The sequence below is a fragment of the Siniperca chuatsi genome, linkage group LG1, assembly GCF_020085105.1.
Source record: "Siniperca chuatsi isolate FFG_IHB_CAS linkage group LG1, ASM2008510v1, whole genome shotgun sequence".
In the NCBI taxonomy this organism is placed as follows: domain Eukaryota; kingdom Metazoa; phylum Chordata; class Actinopteri; order Centrarchiformes; family Sinipercidae; genus Siniperca; species Siniperca chuatsi.
Window position 1 is genome coordinate 25445139 of NC_058042.1, and position 19745 is coordinate 25464883.

At 40.2% G+C, this 19745-nt stretch overlaps 3 protein-coding genes across 5 annotated transcripts; 2 read left to right on the top strand and 1 right to left on the bottom strand.

Moving 5' to 3' along the window:
* Window positions 1-1567: 1567 nt before the first annotated feature.
* Window positions 1568-9648, top strand: chrna3 (cholinergic receptor, nicotinic, alpha 3). The gene is made up of 6 exons (XM_044207508.1): window positions 1568-2235; window positions 2790-2929; window positions 5082-5126; window positions 6858-6967; window positions 7297-8497; window positions 8628-9648. The coding sequence occupies exons 1-6, from the start codon at window positions 2175-2177 to the stop codon at window positions 8754-8756; spliced, it is 1686 nt and encodes a 561-aa protein (XP_044063443.1). The 5' UTR covers window positions 1568-2174; the 3' UTR covers window positions 8757-9648.
* Window positions 9649-10811: 1163 nt separating this feature from the next.
* LOC122881459 lies at window positions 10812-15196 on the top strand. Its single transcript, XM_044207715.1, has 11 exons — window positions 10812-10987; window positions 11117-11152; window positions 11266-11565; window positions 11641-11961; window positions 12096-12185; window positions 12387-12432; window positions 12583-12665; window positions 13149-13179; window positions 13519-13580; window positions 13667-13735; window positions 14113-15196. Exons 1-10 carry the CDS (start codon window positions 10963-10965, stop codon window positions 13714-13716), a joined length of 1044 nt encoding a protein of 347 aa, XP_044063650.1. The 5' UTR covers window positions 10812-10962; the 3' UTR covers window positions 13717-13735; window positions 14113-15196.
* Window positions 11925-19527, bottom strand: LOC122881419 (UDP-glucuronosyltransferase 2B17-like). Of its 3 annotated transcripts, none has more exons than XM_044207632.1 (3): window positions 16845-19527; window positions 15666-15755; window positions 11925-11966 (listed from the first exon to the last, which is right to left on the bottom strand). In XM_044207632.1, exon 1 carries the CDS (start codon window positions 19488-19490, stop codon window positions 18015-18017), a length of 1476 nt encoding a protein of 491 aa, XP_044063567.1. In that variant the 5' UTR covers window positions 19491-19527; the 3' UTR covers window positions 11925-11966; window positions 15666-15755; window positions 16845-18014. The 3 variants fall into 3 exon arrangements, with proteins under 3 accessions (XP_044063567.1, XP_044063577.1, XP_044063584.1); XM_044207642.1 differs by having other exon boundaries at window positions 11930-11966; window positions 16980-19527; XM_044207649.1 differs by lacking the exon at window positions 11925-11966 and adding an exon at window positions 12585-12649 and having other exon boundaries at window positions 16980-19527.
* Window positions 19528-19745: the final 218 nt, after the last annotated feature.

Genomic DNA, 19745 nt, shown 5'->3' on the forward strand with positions numbered 1-19745 from the left:
GAGACCTTCATTTAAATCAAGAGATAGCAATCAGCATCTATGTTAATGGACGACTTTACTTTAATCTCTGTTTACAGTTTTCATAATCATTCATGGGTTTTTCATTCACCTGTTAGCAAACTGTCATTAGTGAAAAGAGTCAGTACAGTGCCACAGCATTTCCATCAATAGTCCATCATCTGTTTCAATCCAAACAAAGCGGGAGGAGTTGTCATTCAACACTCAGTGGAAGGTCCCATAAATCACACGCCTTATGTCAGCAGCCTTTTGTCATTAGTCTCCAATACGATATGCATGGAAACATTGTTCTGAGAATTGTCCTTCCACATAAGCAAGGACGCATATGTTTCCAGCAAACATCCACCATAATATAGTCCTCGAAAATGTGAGTATTCAGTCGAAATTACATGTTTTACTCCAAGTCTTTTTAAATCTACTGGATAACCTTTGCAACATGAGATGTTTGGAAGCTGATTGTCACTAAAGATAGTCTTGTTAAATGACCCGAGCCTCAGCTGAAGTCTTTAATGTGTCAGTGTTCAAACAACCTATGTATGAAAACTCTCTGAAGGTCAAACTAACATTTCTTTCTATTTCTATGTCATGTAATCCTGTATTAACCCCCCCCTGGGGGAAATTCTCTTTTCACTTGCCCCACTTAAAGGAGTTGAGAGTGCAGGGTCAGACACCAAACAGCATCTCTGGTGCTGGTAGGGATTTATTCATCGTTTGAGGGCACTTCAGCAGGGTGGGTGTTTGCTGAAAAGCACTTGGACCTCCACTTCATCCAGCTGAAGGACAGTGCTGTCAAACCACTGGGCCACACTGCTGGCCAAAGAAAAGAAAAATGCTACTCTGAACAGACAATAAAGAAAGAAAAAAGTAAAGCACCTTATTGGTCCCAAAACATCTCGCCAAAGGACTGCAGTTGGCACATTTACAGAAATGTTGATTAATGTGTGTTGTCCTTATAAATAAATAAATGAAATGATAGCCAGAGTCAAAGAGAGCATTTTCCAAATTGAAAGTGGGTTTACCGGAAGATACTGACATGTCTTATGTTCTTACAGAGGACCACCCAACCCTGTGGCACACAGTGGCTATTGATCTTTTCTGATGAACTGAAGGCTATTTGGTGATTTAATATGGACGTCTACACTGTGAGGGGAAAATGTGTGTGAGCACCACCTGGGTCCATGTTCACTGTCCACGGGAGATGTTCGCTCTGCACAGCCTCGGTGCCAAAATGTCTTCATGCAGATCCAAATGGGTTAAAGTTAAAGCCCCTGAAAACCTGACTTTTCTTGTTTCTTTATAACATTATATATTTATGACAAGATAAACAACAATCAGAGTTTAAAACATGATTAAGTATTAGCCTTTGTTAAGAGTTTAACACTCAAAAACTCAGCTAAGACTGTTTGGGTGTGGTTTGAACAGATTTGATTGATGGTAACAGCCCACCATCAGATTCTGATTCAAATGCTGCTAAATCCTGATTGGTGCATCACCTTTTTCCAATTGAGCCCCGCCCACTTCAGAGCAGTGAGATAAGCACAGAGAGGAACAGAAATACAGCAATCACTCATGTCAAATAACCAAAAACTGTTCTAACTTTGGCAGAAAATAGCGTTTCATGTGGAGTCCCATGACTCATAGTTAGATGCTGATTGAGAAAATACGTTTTTCGGGTTTTTAAAAGGATGGATTTTTTTCTTTCCCTCAAACCCTTTGGGAACATATACTAAGAAAAAGTCTTTTTTTATGTAGTGTGTTCCAAAAAGTGCGTAATCTAATTTCAATCGGTTCCACTGCAGTTTTTCAAATTCCAAGACTTAAAGAGGAAACTGTGGTGACAGCGTGAAGACTTATTAAAACAAAGGGCTGATTTGTAGCGAGTGGAAGCCTCTGAAGATCCTTAAGTGAAAAATTCGCACCACTGACCAAGTTTTATCACATTTGATCGCTAGGTTGCACATTTATTTTTTTTGTTTGCAGTGCATGGTGCCTCCTATCCGTGACTGTGCGTCTCCGCGTGGCTCTGCCTCCCTCTCTCTCGGCTCTCTGCAGCTGCGGACGCGCTTTCACTCTTCCCACTTTCTCCTCCTGTCTGCTCTGCGCAGCGCTGCTGCTGCTGACCCGGGATTCCTTTCGTGTTCGTCATTTGAAACAGGATGAAAGGCACATTTTGCTTCGTTTTGCCCACATGTTCCTTTCTTCTGTTTCTTCTGCCAGGTGAGTAATAACCTATTACTTTTAGCGTAACATATTGTTACTTACTTCTTGCTTTACATACATGTGTTTAATAATATTGCTACAGGTAATGATGAAAAATGTAATGTAGCCTGTACAAAATGAGCACTTAAAAATAGGCATTTTGAAATAACCTCATGTGTGAACAAAATATTCTCACATTCAAATCCTACATTTTATATAACACAAACCTTCTGGGAAATCCAGGTGATAAATGATGACTTTAGGCTTTTGTTGTTATTCATTTAAAGGGATACATGTATTTGTATTTGTGTCAATTAGTATTCTTTACACTGAGGAAAACCTGGAAAATTAATCAGAACAACACAGCATGATAATGATTTAAAGTAACACTCTAATTCTAATCAGTGTACTGAAACAGGTGAAATGTGAAGACATACACTGCTCCCCTGGATTGATGAGAACAAACAAACAATCATCTGGCTGTTAGTCATCTTGTAACCAAGCTGCACTGTATAATCAACTAAACTACACTGCAGTGACAGATCCATGTCTGACCCTTTGCTCTTATCCAGGAGGCTCCTGTTCAGATGCAGAGCACAAGCTCTTCTCTGTCATATTCTCCAACTACAACCAGTACATACGACCGGTGGAAAATGTGACCGACCCAGTCATCGTACAGTTTGAGGTGTCAATGTCACAGCTGGTCAAAGTGGTAAGTAGCCTACAAAAGGTTTTTTCACTGTTTCTGTGACAAGAGCTGATGTCTATAGTACCTGTGAGTTATGGGCTGCTACTTCACCCCCGTCAAACATACATTATATCACTGTGCTCTCATGACCTGAGGAAAAAAAAAACAAAGAGTAACATAAAGGCAGCATCACATGTGGAGGAGAACAAGAAGAAATATATTGTTTGTCGATTTGTGAACAAAGTTTTAGAGAAGGGGACAGTTGCCATCTGAGACACCTGAGATACTCCCTGCCAGCACACAGTAGCAATCCTGAGGAGGGAACAAGATGAAAAGAGGGGCAGTGTGGCTGTTTGTCAGGCCAAGACAAGATGGGAAATGTCAGCTGTCTCTCAGTACCTCTCAGGTTAGGCAGCCTCAATCACTGCCACTTCAGATGAGCTGCTCTGGGTTTAGCAGCAGGTTTTGCTGGAGCTTGTTGACTGCAGACTCTGACTGGTGGGGCAGACAGACGGCTCTCTCTCTCGACTCAGACAGGTCTAGAGCGGATGTCGATAATTAAGCAAAAAGGCTCGCGTTGGACAGGAAAGACAGCTCCATTCACAAAATGAACAGCCTTGGATATATTGTATCACATCAGTCCCTCTGCAAATGTTTTTACACTTCAGCTTTTTGCATGGATTAAACAAAATGTGGGGTCTGACACATTGTAGCCCATCTCAATCTGTTTTCCTTTGCCTGTGTACAGGCAGTCTATTTCTTTTCTCTGTAGAGCTAGATAAGCATTGAAGACCTGTCTGGATCTAGAGATGACAAAAAGATAAAGGATATTTTGTTAGATTCTGCTTACCTCAGGTGATGTAGCAAGCTTCGGAGCTCCCCGTGCTGATGGATGACTATTATTCCCTCCCAACACCTGGTGCACCCAACCCATATGCAGTTGGTATTGGTCAGTCTAAAACAATTACGGCAGAGCTATATGAGCTAATTTAGACCATCAATAGCTCATCGGCCTAGCTGTCTCATTCATCATCTCACAATCAGGGATCATATTACAGGCTCTGTTTTTGAGAGAGACTGTTCATTAAAGAAATAGTTTGACATATAGGGAATTTATTTTATTTATTTATTTATTTATTCACTTTCTTGCAAGACCTAGATGAGAAGATTGATACCACTCTCATGTAGGTCTATTAAATATGAAGCTACAGCCAGGAGTCAGTTAGCTTAGCTTAGCATAAAGACTGGAAACAGGGGGAAACAGTTAGCCTGGCTCTATCCAAAGGTAACAAAATCCGCCTACCAGCAACTCTAAAGCTCATTAATTAACACGTTATATAGACGATCAAACTTGACTATCTAGAGGAAGTAAAAGTCATAACAAGGTTTCCATAGGTGAACATGCGGAAGGATCATTACCGGTTTTCACGTTTTTAATCCGAAACAAGTATAAAAACAACTATTTCTTGACCAAAAAATTACAGGCTTGCTGTCTTTGTGCTTAGCTAAGCTCACCTGGTAGACCGCGCACTCCATGTAGAAGGCTGAGTCCTTACCGCAGCGGCCCGGGTTCGAATCCAACCCGCGGCCCTTTGCTGCATGTGATCCCTCTCTCTCCCACATTTCCTGTCCATCTTCAGCTATCCCCTATCAAATTAAGGCAAAAAGCCCAAATAAATAATGTAAAAAAAAAAAAAAAAAAAAAATGATTGTCCTGCGGCCTTCTGTCCACCTGTGCTTACCAACCATGTAGAATCTCTCCTGGATATTGAATGGTAACATAAATGGTTAATGTTGCACTGGGTCATGAGATTGGTTCTTTCACGGTCAAGTCACACACAAACCTGACCCACACAGTCTTTCACTCTCCCTCCTTTGTCCCTCTGCTCCAGCTTTACCACTGAGTTGTTAGAATAAAAGTTACGGCTGTGCTGCAACCCCCTGGCTCCAGCTGTCGTGTGTGTTACGCTTCAGGCGTGGAGGACTCAGGTGTACCTCTCTTAATCGTCTTGTCTGGGATATGCAGAGGCCTGACCCTGCAGATAGCACACAAACAATACTCTGTGGTGAATTGGATGAGTGACAGTGTTCTTCCAGTTTTAGCTTTAAAATGTTGACATTTATTATTTTTTTCTTTGCTTAAATGTCTTCATTAACAATTCTGCTCTGTTCTCAGGATGAAGTCAATCAGATCATGGAGACAAATCTGTGGCTGAGACATGTAAGTTTATGGTGCATGACCATAAATTGACCTTGAGCAAGGACATCAAGTATGAATCCAGCTTTCTGTCATTCATGATTATTTGGGGCTAGACTGACAAGTTGAATTATTCATGGAAGGAAGCTTTTGAAAATTATTGATCCTTCTAGTCCTATTTTTTGAAAAAAACATCCTGTAAACCAAATGCACTGAGATTTCATGGTCAATTTTATAATGTTTTTGAAATAATTTGACAGTGGTCCATAATATTCCATTTGACACTGTGACAGAAACCTCTAAGCATTTGCAGCATACGCAACCTGAAAGATTAAACCAGATTTAACCTCAAATGTATTTCATAATCACACAGAACAAGTCTGTAACAAAAAATAAATGTCCATACATGCTGTATGGCTTGGTGGTTTTGTCATTTACTTCATCCCACATGGTTTCTCTGCTGCCATGATGCATAGTGCAGTGAACCGGTTTTGAATCAGATGAGGCAGGGCATGTCTCCAGGTCCCATATTACAAGTGCTGAGCGAATACTCATCTGTGCTGGAGCCATGTTCATGCTAAAGGGTTGAGCTGTGATTGCTCTTTGGTGCTGAGAGTTGAAGCACTGTTTCACTTAATTCAATGTCATCTGTTGTTTTAGAGTCTCTTCAAGCAATGTACAAACAACCAGATGAGGTACATTTCCCCTGCTGGCCATCCAAAATCTTACAATACTCTCTAGATACGTACTGTTTTTTAATTAAGTGAATTTTTTACAGCTCTCTGAGGTTGCTTTACCATTGTTGCTTTATAAGTCTCACGAGGATCACTGGCTGTCCTCAAGAAAGCGACAAAAACAGCGGCCAAAAGGTCCGTAAAACACACTGTAAACTGTGTACCATTATATCTCCTCTCAGACTAAATGCCACAGTTGGAAATGACGACTTCTCGTTTTTACAGGGGACATTTTACAAGAGAATGCGTTTAAAATCAGAGTAGATTTGTATAATAAAAGATAATCACCAGGAGGAAACAACTGGTACCATTTTGCTTTTATATCTGTTTTGTAGATTTATAAAGCTGTTTATGACACACTTGTTTTGTTTAAACCGCTTGGATTGAAAGAATGCATTTGCCAAAATTATGCTTGCAGAGGTGGCATCCTGGCACTAGCTATTGGGTTTGTTTGGAAGAGACATTTTGCTCTAGGAATGGCAATGTCGGTCTGACAGCTGGTCCACCACTTTGGGCTGCCATGAAATTTGTTACAGACATTCCCCCACACATTGAATTATAATAACTTTGGTGATCATCATTGGGTAAATGTTTTAATTTGTCCAATACTTTACCACCACTGTGACTATGTGCAGCCTCACTGAGCCACTAGCAGGACTGTAGACTCTTAGTCTTGTTATACTCTGGACTGCTGCTCAGATTATATTTTGTAGGTATTTATATTGTATATAACTTATAATTTCATGAGTACTGAAACCTCTATGATTTTTTTGGATGAATAAATAGTGCCTTTGAGCTGTCAAATTCTGCTTAAATGTTAAGATTAATCAACTCGATTTGTCACTTGAATGTAATTCAAATCTCTGTAGGAAACAGATTCAAAATCAATTTCATCGTGTATGCAGAGGGTAGGGACTTGTTCATTCTCAAATTGACTTTAAAATTGTTAACTGTTATTGTTTTTACTGTTACTCTCGTTTTTTTTTTTATGTAAATGAATCATTCTGTTTTGTTTTTTCAGATCTGGAATGACTACAAACTCAGATGGAATCCAAAAGATTTTGGAGGCGTCGAGTTTATCCGAGTGCCGTCCAACAGGATATGGAAGCCAGACATTGTGCTGTACAACAAGTGAGTGTAACAACAAATTAAAAACCTGGCTCAACATTTTCATTGATTGTTGGCTGCATTTACGTTAAAGGATTTCTGAACACTGACAAGCTGTATCAGTCTCCATTGCTCATTTTGCATTGGTCATTTTTGTTTAGCATATTCTTAAGGGACTGTATAAGGAACATCAAGGGTGCACTTTACTGAAACCACAAGGCATCTTTTTTAATTAATATCTCCATGATACAATAGTAAATTGATTATATCCTGCACTTTAATCATCTGTCTCCAACTTTCACTCTGTCTTCCTCTTTTGTTCTCTCACTCTTTCTGTCTTTCTCTCTCTACAGTGCAGTTGGAGATTTCCAGGTTGATGACAAAACAAAGGCCCTGCTTCGTTACAATGGTGATGTTACCTGGATCCCTCCAGCCATATTCAAGAGCTCCTGCAAGATTGACGTCACTTACTTCCCCTTCGACTACCAAAACTGCACCATGAAGTTCGGCTCCTGGACATATGACAAGGCCAAGATTGATCTGGTGCTAATTGGCTCAACCATCAACCTCAAGGACTTCTGGGAGAGCGGCGAGTGGACGATCATCGATGCCCCCGGTTACAAACATGACATTAAGTACAACTGCTGTGAGGAAATCTACACGGATATCACTTACTCTTTGTACATCCGCCGTCTGCCACTTTTCTACACCATCAACATGATCATCCCCTGCCTCCTCATCTCCTTCCTCACCGTGCTTGTCTTCTACCTGCCGTCCGACTGTGGCGAGAAAGTCACTCTGTGTATCTCCGTCCTGCTGTCTTTAACTGTCTTCCTCCTCGTCATAACAGAGACTATCCCTTCCACCTCGCTAGTCATCCCCCTGATTGGCGAGTACCTCCTCTTCACCATGATCTTTGTCACCCTCTCTATCGTCATCACTGTTTTTGTGTTGAATGTCCACTACCGCACACCAAAGACCCATACTATGCCCTGCTGGGTGCGAACTGTGTTCCTGGGATTGCTGCCCAGGGTGATGTTCATGACTAGGCCAGAGAGGGACCCCGAGCAGGTGACAGTGCCTGGCAGTGTTCAGACCATGCATTCAAGGCCCTGTGCCATTCATTCGTCAGGTACTTTGCAGAAGCAGCAGAAACCTCAGGCCCTGGCCTCCAGCGTGGTGTCCAGCCTGACAAACCGCCAACGGCTTTTCAACAACACAGAGCTCTCCAACCTCAATAACTTAAGTGGAGACCCGGCCAAAGGTGCAGGTTCCACGTTTTTGTGCTGCGAGGGCCGTTGCACCTGCTGCTGGCACCAGAGATCCAGCAAACTGCCTGCAGACTCTGGGGGAGGGAGCGGAGGGCTGGGCGGCCTGGGGGCGCTGACTGGAGGCAGTGCTGTTGGGGCCGGAGGGGGGAGTCAGTGCTCCAGCTCAGAATCTCTGGATGGAGGAATAATGTCCTTGTTGCCGCTCTCCACTGAGGTCAGGGAGGCTATCGAGAGTGTCAAATACATAGCAGAGAACATGAGACTACAGAATGAAGCAAAGGAGGTGAGTGCTCACATCCATAAAAGCATTTTAAACAACAGCTTCTAAACCTTTTATAGGAAATTTGCTTTCAAGGAAACTGTGACAATTTCACAATATCACTGAAAATGTTTTCGCTGTGATCCTCTCACAGGTTCAGGATGACTGGAAGTACGTTGCCATGGTTATCGACAGGATCTTCCTGTGGGTATTTGTCCTTGTGTGCATCCTGGGAACTGCTGGCCTCTTCCTCCAGCCTCTATTACTTGTGGAGGACATGTGAATCAGTTTGACAAAACTAATACTCCAGACTGTTGAACTGCACAGCATTCGTTACATATGCAAGATTCTCGCCATGGCTCAGACAAAGAAAATACAGAGAGGATCCAAAGTCAAGAAGGAAAGATGTGTCTGCCAAATGTTGATGCAAATGGTTTAGTGACTGCTTTTTCACAGATAGACTAGACGATTTTTGTTTGATGTGGTTTAAGGATTCTCCAATGCTGAGAACGAGGCTAACAAACAATGGCAAAGACCATGGTGGTTAGACATTTCATTGCGTACAAAACAGTTCTACGGTAAATGGCAATATAATCCATAATGCCATCTTTGCAGAAACAAAGATCTGCTATTTTTATTTTGATGAGTAAATAATGGGTACAGTGAATACATTTACGGAACTTTAAGCACCTACTTTCACATTAAGCAAGTATGTACATACATTCACAAATGTAATCATGATGCTACTGGAAAGCTCAATATTTGAATTACCACGATGTTCTATAACTAGAAATCTCAAATATTTTCTTCTTTAAAATGTTATGTCCATATTGAGTGCCATGCCAGAAATATATATGTGTTTATGGAGATAACAGAACAAACTGTTTAATTTAACATGTGTTTCTATGTTTCTGAACCAAGCAAGGTGTTCAAAGAGTGACATCATGTGGTAATTCTTTGCTACTACAAATTATAACAAGACTTTCTGACAGTTGAAGGGATATGTCACCCAGTTTGTCATGATCTCTGTTGTATCATATTCCCAGTCATAAAATGTTGTGAAAAGTTATACTGGTACTTTATGCCATAAATGCATAACAAGAGCCGCTGTTTGATTTGCATAGCATGACCGTCTGGACGGTCATGCTATGCATGAAGTCTCTGACTTGAGAAAATGTCATGCATGAAGTCTCTGACTTGAGAAAATGTCATCTAGAATGATTTTGATCATGCAAATTGGCTATTTACCCTGAAAGTATTTGATGTGCAAAGAGAAAAATCATCTATAAAAACAAGTTTTAGTTGTTTTACTCACATATTTCTGTAAATAAATCTTAAAGATAGTTATATAAAGGTGTAAGGTGGACCTATTGTATCTGTGGTTTCTCTGAACTACCAGGACTTCTGATACTGGAAACAAAAGCTGTGGGATGTAGATGTAATTTCAAGCAGGCCACCGAGGCTCTGTTTATTTCTCTGTTCCACATCCTCTGTGCCCCCTTGGAGCCAACTCAGCTTATTGGATCACAATCAATATAGAGAGCAAGTGATGAAGGACCTTATTGGATTCCTCTCTCTTTTTCATCTACCCATTCTTCTTAGCCAAAATACAATTTTCTGCTCTTATTACACAGGGTCTGCACTGCCTCTTAACAGCTCAGTGCTAACACCACCAGTCTGATGCTGTCAGGGGTAAGGGTCAAAGTCTCACATGTACTTAAAAAGATGTGGTGCCAAGCCGCCCAAAAACATAGAATCTTCACACTTAAAGAGCTGCGGTTATATGACAGAAACATACATGCAGGGGACAGATTTTAAGATTTGGTTTTGTATTTAACCAGCTGATGTGCAAAAAGTCAAACTCATGTGACTCCAACATGTACTGTGAGTATCTGTGCTGAAAGAGTCTAAGCGTCCTGCATGGGGTCTGACTGTAAGTATGTCACTGTCACATTCTTATCATACAGCTAAAAATCAGGGCAGATGGCGAGCTATGTGATTACAAGAAAATCCAGCCTATATTAATTGAATGCTGGCAGGGAAGCACAGACAGATATTATATTAGCTCTCTGTCACATCTGACAAGAAACCCCTGGCTAATGAACTGAATTAAAGCTTCCTCAGAACTCCTGTGTGGCTGATCTGCAGGAGGGCAGGTCATCTCCCAAACAGATCCTGTATGATGCACGAAATGAATGAGCTTCTAAAGGCATCAGTGAATATTTTCTGATGTGTGCTTTTGAGAAGATCTGTCTCAGATATGTCTATGGGATTGACAACACTCGCTCAGTAAAAGCATGCATGAACAATTTTTAATTTTGGAACAAAAGTGTTCAAATGTCACAAGACACCACAGAATGTGCAGGAAGTGGTTCATTATAGTTTCTGCACGTTTACTCTTTTAGCTGTCTGTAGGCGTAGACAAGAACCTCATAGGTGCCTGTACAGGTTCCACAAGGTGCTGTTGAGACAGCACATTGCTTGAAATCATGAATATTATCACCGCTCTTCTGTGTAAGTACATTGACAACTAATATGTTTAACTATCTAACTGTTTGTATTTATAATTAAGAGAACCATTGCGTGCAAGTATAAGGTAAAGTATAAGGCAAGTATAATTAAAAGTACTTTTTTTTCTTCAAGGTGCTCTCACAAATCAAGTCACAAGCCAAGCTAACGGTGAGCTTTCGATCATGAGAAGACGTCTTTGTGTTGCATTCTCAATGGGATTGTTTTGCATTGTCATCTATCAATACAATGTCTGTCTCTGTTTCAACAAATCATTGTTACAGATATTTTTCCCGCGAGGATCCTGGCCCATCAGAAAACTATAAGCGAGAGAAGTGACCTTTATGTAACCTGCAGCACATTTGGATCCAAGAAACACACCAGGGTTCATGTTTATTTATGTAAGGATGGTGTTGGAATCAGTAAAAAGATCCAGAAGCAAGATCAAAATGATAGCACCTTCATCATACAAAGAGTTGATCTTCGTCAAAGTGGAAATTACAGCTGTGTTTACTCCATAAGGAATTATTCACTTTCCCAAGTAAACAAGAGAGGAGACAACATCATTCAGATTCTGGTTATAGGTAAGGATTTTCATTCCTATGAAAGCATCGTGTCAATGTTATTTCCCTCCACTCATTAGCCCTTCTGCCGCACAGCCTATTTTCTCCCTGCAGATCTCTCAGTAGCTGGGCCGTCCACTGTCAGTGAGGGAGACAATGTTGAATTCAGATGCACTCTTTCTGACACCCTGCAAACACTCGGTGAATGTCAACTCATCCATTCTTACCTGAGGAGGAATGAGACCATCCTCCAAGTGCAAGCATTTAATGTCATGCGGATGGAGGCGACTTTCACCATCGAAGGTGCCGTCATGAGGGATTCGGGCCATTACAGCTGTGTGGTGCTGCCATCTAAATGCATCCAAGAGCACGAGGAAGCACTCTATGGAAATAACGCAGTATTACTCGAGGTCAAAGGTGATCTGGAAAAAAAAAGAAGTTTTTACAGAAGTTATTATGATTTTTCTTTTCAAATGATGAAAAAATACGTATTTGTTGAAACACAATGATGTTCATCATGTTGGGGCTGACATGTCTGTTTTGCTTTCCAGCGAGTTTGCTTCTCAGAATGACTGTCTCCTGTGGAGTGGTAACCCTGATGTTATTACTGGGCCTGTGTCTGTGGTGGATCAACAAACAAGGTCAGATTACCGGAAATTTTATAGCAAATGTCCATCTTTTCTTCTATAATTGACTGAAAAGAAAAGGTTTAGAAAAATACATCTGTATGAATTCTCAGTATTTAGATACAAGTTTTATTCTGTATGACACTGACTCATTATACCAACCATTATGAACCTGAACACACCGTATGCATGGTTTATTGTACTTCAAAATTACAGGGTTTTTTTCCATTTCGACAGACTCCTCAGCCTTGTACAATCCATGGTAAGTGTTAATCCAATCTGATGAATTTAAGAGTATTCCCAAACTTATTAACAGATAACATAACCTCATAAACAAGGAGTCATTTGCGTTTTTCATTGCTGTGCTCATATTTGTGCTTTTTAGATGAATTAGAATTGTATTTTCTCACAGTGTGGTGAGTCAGCAGGCAAATACAGACATGTTGGAGGAACAGCAGGAGCAGACAGAGGGAGAAGATCTGGAAGCAGAAGATGGTACGTTGAAAATAGAATTACAGTAAAGGCATACTCTGAGTTTGTAATTAAATTACCTACGATGACTGAAAGAAAACATAATCCAGCTATATTCTGCTCTGTTTAAATGCAACAATTCCTGTATAAAGCATTAGGAACACCGTCCTAATTTAAAAATCTTAAAATTTCCCTCCCCCCCAACTATCTCTCAACATAGATCAAAACCTTAAAATGCATGAAAGATTATGGCTTTTACATGCATTCACATCTTAATTACTGAAGAAGAGCAGGAGCTCCTCATATTTGGTTAATTATTTTCACCACTACATGTCTTGTGGTCATTGTGACTTTCTCAAAAAAAGTGCTCTGTAAAACTATTGTAATTAATTGTTTATTAGCATGACATATGCAAAAATATAAATATAAAGTGATAATAGAAGAAAATGATCCCATTTATTTCTCTCTTTTATTGGTCTCTGCTTTATCTTTTTTTGCAATTATCAGAAGATTCTTTCAACATGGAGGAGGAAGAAGGGTAAGAATATAAATCAATTTTAATACAAATTATTATATTGTTATTACTTCAGCGTTACTTTTATGCACGTGGCAAGTAAGATATGCTTTATTATGTTATATTATAAAGGTTTAAACCACATGAGAAATAATGACATTTGTTAAATGAAACTGACCTCTGTTACTGAAAGATGGAAAATTCTGATATGAAGTGAAAATGTCAAATCTCTTTTAAAACTCGGATACATAAACTTGAATTTTCTCTGAAGAAATGATCCAACACCTTTTATAATGTCTATAATTCTTAATATAGACATATTATTATTCTTATTCTTATTATTTATTAGAAACATTTTCTCAGGTATCAGAATGTTGTGGATGCTGAGGACTCTGACAACATTGAGGGAGTGTACAGTGTTGCAGGTAAGTGATAACCTACTTTGTGCTATTAGAGAAGTAGTTTCTTATTTCCTATTGAAAGTCATATGACTTTGATTTCTAACATGCAGATGAGAGTGATGATGATTATGAGGACATTGATCAGCTGTGTGCCAGCTGACCAATTTTGAGTGCTAAAGGTACTGTAAAATGTATTGTTATTATAATGCAATATTCTTATAGTGAGTAAAAAACAATTGGGAGAAGCACAGTCACTCATCAAATGCACCACCAGCTTAGAAGGCATTACAATATACAGTATGATGCTGCCTTGTCATTTCCGATGAGCAGTTTTTTCTGTCAGAGAGCTCAGTGCATCTTACAGGAAAACCACATCGTCATTTGTAGCAGCAGGGAGGATGTGAATAGCATTTTGTAGCAAGCTTTCTGACTCACAAGAGCTAATTCTGTCATGACAACTGGTAACAGAAAAACAGTCAATATAACCGCATATGTGCAAAAAAAAAAACCAGAGAACGCAGGGCCTGCTATTTAACTGTGAACTTCTCAACCACAGATGACCCACCTGCAAGACCAAATCCAGCATGTTTGTATGCCACAACCTCCAAAAGGAAAAAACACCAGATCCAGGACAGGATTTCACTTAAATGCACAACTGGAACTCCTGCCTGTGTTGCACCCCTGTTTTGTTTGTTTTGAATAATAAACACTGCAGGTGGTGTAAATTGTGTTGATTGATTTGACTTTGTATTAAACAGTGTGGAAAACAAATCTTTCCTCATCTCACATTTAATCATGTAAAACATATGCTAATAGAATTAAAACCTACATAAATACCCGATTTTGTGATTTAAGAGATACATTTGGACATACTGTATATGCATACCATTCAAGAAGAACCTGATGGTGGAAAACCAGACTCGATTGTTAATACTGATGCATCAATCCATAAACAACATTTTACTGTCGTAGCTGGAGCTTGTTTTAACTACTAGATATACAGTTAGCTTGTTTAGCCCAGTGGTTACTAACCTAAGGATTGGGCCATCTCCAAAAGGATCACAAGATAAATCTGCAGGGTTGCAATGTGATTAACGGGGTAGGAAAAAAGAAAGCTTCTGATACACAAATCTGTATTATTTTTTGATGCTGTCATTTGTGAAATATTGAATAGTTTTACCTCTCTGGGCCTCTAAAAGTTATTTAAAGTATACCATCTGAGAAGTTTAGAGGGGAAATGGCTCTCATGGATATCCCAATGTTGACAAGGGACCAGACTACACACTGCTTTTTTTGTAAGGGGTCACAAGCAAAAAAGGTTGGGAACTACTGGTGTATTTTTAACAATGTATAGTATATGCTTGTCACATGTTGTTTTAGGTGAAATTTTAATCTGCAAAGTAACTTGTAACTCCAGCTGTCAAATAAATGTGGTAAAAAGTACAATATTTCCCTCTGAATCGTAGTGGGGTAGAAGTATAAAGTAGAAGAAAATGGAAATACTCAAGTTAATTACAAGTACCTCAAATTTGTATTTAAGTACAGCAGCTGAGTAAATGTACTTACTTTCTACCACTGAACCTGATCTCAGCGTTGAGTGATGACTACAGCTACAGAATCAAAGCCTAACTACTTCTGCTGTTTTATCTCACAAGCCATAAATAGAAATATTAAATCTTGCCATTATAAAAATAACTAGTTTTCATGTGTTAATCTGCTTGTGCTATTTTATCTTGATGCGGGACATTAGTGCTTTTAGTAATAACTCACAGTAATAGCAAAACTAGTAGTAAGAGTAAGGTTTACATTGATTTATTTATTCATTTTAAGGCTCTGGGTTTAGGAATACTACATGTATAGGAATTAGGGTCTGTGTATGAAGTGCATGCGTAACTAAACACATGGATAATGAACTGCACTTCATACACGCAGCCTCTGTCTTTGTTTTCTCTTTTTGTAATGATTAGACACTGTCTAATCAGTAATCTAGGTAGCTGCCTGCATCCACTATTACCCGAGTGTACCCTTATGTAGGTTCAACCAAAGAGTTCAATGACCTTATCTGATAAGAAAGGCACTCCATCAGCAGCACTGACTATAATGACTTACCATGTTCTTCAGCTGATGAGCTACCAATCAAGGGGAGCATCCAACATGTCACTGCTGCTTTCCTCCCCTCTCTCATTACTTCTGCATCTCCTGTGGGAAATACAATGGAGGAGCTGATGGAAAGACTTTGTCATCAAAGAACAGGGAGCAGCCATGTGCATGGCTATAAATAACTTCTGTACATGTAGTACTGTTATGCCTGCAAGAGCTGTTTTTTACTATAATTTTACAGTCTGAACATGTGAGGTCACCTTTGGAGGGAAAACTGCCCCCAGTATTATCTGCCATACAGCTTGAAAATGTAATAAAATGGTTTCTTATAATGTGTGACTGCAGTATTAGCAGCCTGCATTGAAAACAAACTTCTAATCAGATTGAAAACAATGTCTCAATTAACTTATAATCAGCATTTCTAGGTGCTTGCCAGTGGCAGCTGGTGGAAAATTTTCTAGGTAGGGCCGTGTCAGAGCCAATCAATTTCAGCAAACATCCCAGTATGATTTATTGCAAAAAGTGAAGGTATTAAAAAGGAATTCATAATTTGCTGTTAAATATTTAGCAATTATTTTATTCCAACATAAAATAAAGCAGTAAGTAACACCTTGACAAACACCTCAGGACATCTTATTTTGCTCACCCACACAGGCGAATTCAGTATAATATAAAACATGTAATAGAAAATGTTTATTTCTTGAGATGTCCCTATGGACCTTGTTGTGTTGAGGAAACCGACAGGGAGGTAAAGATCAGGATAAGTAAACATGAAGTGTAATTAGTGGGGTTAAGTTGCTATTCAGACATTTGAATGGACATAAGCATGGGAGTCAAGTGCTCTGAGGTGTAGAGATAGTAAACTCAAAAGTCTCTCACAAGTGAATTAAATTGAATTATACTCAAAAATAAATTGTGGCGTCCCAATAACCAATATAAAACAGTTAACAGAAGGAAATACCCAAAATAATAACATAAACAACCATGTAACTATCAGTTGACCTCTAACACATGGAATAATCTCAGATTTGTTTTAAAATGTCAACTATGCACATCGCAACAAAATCCACCAACCCCCTGAAAATGCCAGGAGTCTGTCTCGTCATTCCCATGCAAGGCCGACTCAAAAGCCCCACAAAACTTCACACAATCGATTATTCTGGATAAAATGTGTCTGTTTTTATCCACCTCCTTACTGTGTTTCCTCACTGCGATCCTGTAGCCGTCGTCCAGCTGCATAGCGACGTTCACTCTGCCTAATGTGGCTAAAGTTAGCTGGACATAATTATCCACGTGTGCCCTGGTGTTCTCATGTTTCCTTACTTTCTCAGAGAGGTACTTCATATCCCTCACTCCCGTAACTGTCCATGCTGGATCTGTCCCCGTAAAAAAGCAGGCACGGAAAGCAAAATAAGCCACTAGCTTGGCTGCATCCAGCTAGCCAGGCCTTTCTGGTGTACCAGCTACGAGAGAAGCCACTGCTTCCCTTTTTAGCTAGCCTGCTGTCTGATTGCGAGGTCAGGTTGATCTGGGCCCAGCTCTTTCACCTGTAATTTCTCCGCCAAAGTTCTCCTCTCAAACGGATCTTGGAGGAGAGATTTTACCGAGTTAGGGTTGGGTCTTGGAGTTAGTGGTAAGTTAGTGATCACATTTGCCATTGTCATGTAGACAAAATGGTGCCTGTAGACGTCCTGACCACAGACTGCAAAAAAGAAGGTTCTGGCCTTATAGCAGTGGCTGGATTGGGGTGATAAAATAATCGCCCTTTTCAGATTAGATCTGTGGACGCTGATTGGCTAAATTTGATGTCATACGTTCATATCTTCGGCTAAATTACTCAGACCCGCCTCCTGTGGGCGATTCCTCCATGCCCCAGAGCTGCTGAGACTTGCAGACAGGTGGAGAGACGTGTAGGAAGCGCATATGTTATGGCTGTTATGCGCCCTAACGCCCTCTATTGGCCAGCTGCCACTGGTGCGTGCTCTCATTGTTACGTGGCTTTGGAAAAAGCCTCACACAACCAACCATTATCCTGCATGGAAAAATAGAAGAACAAATTCCTGTTATTCAGTAAAAGCTCAGATATGCAACCCAACCATAATTCCCCCTGCTGCACTTCAAGAGGGACTATAGCCAGTGGACATGGGGGTATCTGTTTTATGGTTGTATTTTTGTTTCAGGAAAATGTGAAGAAATTGATGCTATTGAAGAAGGCTTTACATATTCATTTAATAATCAAGACTTGTGAGAAAGAGTGAATTAAATAACCTCTCTTTCAGTTAATTGAGCTAAAATCCTAAACAACACGATTATGTATAATTTCTTTGTCGAAGGAGCAGGACAGATTTCAGTGTCTTGTCATTTGGTATTTGTTTTTCTTTTCAAGCATTTCTCAAGACATGCAAATCTGAAAAACACAAGAGGGAGAAGAGTAATCACCACAGCAGTAGCCAGAAAAGACAGAAGTACATCAACAGAGTGGTAGGAATACCAGGGCAGTCTGTAGGACTCTGTTCTCAGGTGAGCTGCACCTTTGTGTCTCATCACAAACTCTATCCAGAAGAGGGCGGTGTCCAGCGGCTTCATTGGCTGATCTCGGTGCAGCCTGGAGAGTCTCTGCATGTTCATCCTGTAGGAGGGCTCGTTCAGGACTTCCTGTATGGCCTTAAGGAAGTTGTCGTCTTTGTCCACTGTGTTAATGGTTAGAAGCTTAGCCCCTCCTCTCTCTTTCAGTCGCAGCAGGTTGTCATGTTGGTCAAAAAACACAGGCAGACCCACAACTGGGACTCCATGATAAATAGCTTCTTGAACTCCGTTTGTTCCTCCATGAGCCACGAATAGTTTTATCTTGGGATGTCCTAAAAGATCATTCTGCGGCATCCACTCGACTATTAAAGTGTTGTTGCCCAGAGTGGCTGGTCTGTCACCTTTATGCCTCCAGATGACTTTCTGAGGTAATTTGGCAAAAGCTGCAGCGATCTCGTTTGTCAGGTCATCAGGAAGTTCACTCACAAAAGTCCCCAGAGACATGATGATGACTCCGTGCTCTCCAGAACTCTGCACAAACTCCTCCAGGTGTTGAGGCAAAGGTTTGGCAGGTTTACACTGGAACCCTCCCATATAGACAACATTAGGCATGGTGGGGCGAGGGAACTCAAACACAAAGTCCGCTCTCATGAGCCACAGGTCTGCTCCCTGTAATAAGTCACTGTATTTGACTTCTGGGCCGAAGAACTTATCACAAACAGCTTGATACTGAGGGCGGATTAAAAATCCATCCTGAGCTTGCCAAATGACATAGAAAATGAGATTTTTGACTCTTTGTATGAAAGTCATTTTGTCTGACAGTCCTGAGCCAGTCATTGGGATATAAGATAAAGGAGAAGGTGCAATGGCCAAGTGTCCCTCTCCGCTAGTTGTCCACCTCACATTATAGACCAGAGGTAGTTTAAGAGCGTGAGCCAACATTATACCTGCACCCCATGCTGGGTCAGTGAGGACCAGGTCATACTTACTATCCTTTAAACTATTCATTAAGTCTTTATCTTTAAACATGTTAGTAGCCATTTTGCACATTATTCTATGCATGTTAAACATCGCAGTAAACATCTCAACCTGCAAACTTGCAAAGCTCAAAATGGAGCTTTCTCCCCTTTCTATATGAATTATCTTTTCCAGGATGGGGTTAATAAAGTCATGATTAAAGGCTTCAGTGACAGGAACTGTGATTGCCTTGTAGTGCGGAGAGTCGCCCTGTATGTACCAGCTTTTATTGGTTCGTACCACATCAACAGAGTGTCCTCGAGAGTGGAGAGCTTTGATCATGATGTCCATATTCACCCAGTGGCTTCCTTCTAAAGGAACGATCAAAATCTTGCCTCCGTGACAAATTCTCCATGACAAGAATATAATAAATAATAAGAGAAGAAATGTTGCATTTCCATGGGGCTGCATCTTTAACCTGAAAGGAAAAAATAAATAAAACACATTTCTTAATCACTCTGGGTAAGAAAACTAGCTATAAATGCCATAAAAATAAATTTAAATAAAGTATTTTTTTACATTCAGGTTTCCCTTAACAAAGGCAAA

Bases quoted from the DNA above. Each gene is read 5' to 3' on its own strand.
- chrna3 (XM_044207508.1), top strand. From the start codon at position 2,175: ATGAAAGGCACATTTTGCTTCGTTTTGCCCACATGTTCCTTTCTTCTG. The intron at 2,236-2,789 runs GTGAGTAATAAC...GCTCTTATCCAG, and splicing joins TCTTCTGTTTCTTCTGCCAG to GAGGCTCCTGTTCAGATGCA. The intron at 6,968-7,296 runs GTGAGTGTAACA...CTCTCTCTACAG, and splicing joins GACATTGTGCTGTACAACAA to TGCAGTTGGAGATTTCCAGG.
- LOC122881459 (XM_044207715.1), top strand. From the start codon at position 10,963: ATGAATATTATCACCGCTCTTCTGT. The intron at 11,153-11,265 runs GTGAGCTTTCGA...TCATTGTTACAG, and splicing joins AGTCACAAGCCAAGCTAACG to ATATTTTTCCCGCGAGGATC. The intron at 12,186-12,386 runs GTCAGATTACCG...TCAAAATTACAG, and splicing joins GTGGTGGATCAACAAACAAG to GGTTTTTTTCCATTTCGACA.
- LOC122881419 (XM_044207632.1), bottom strand. From the start codon at position 19,490: ATGGACATCATGATCAAAGCTCTCCACTCTCGAGGACACTCTGTTGAT.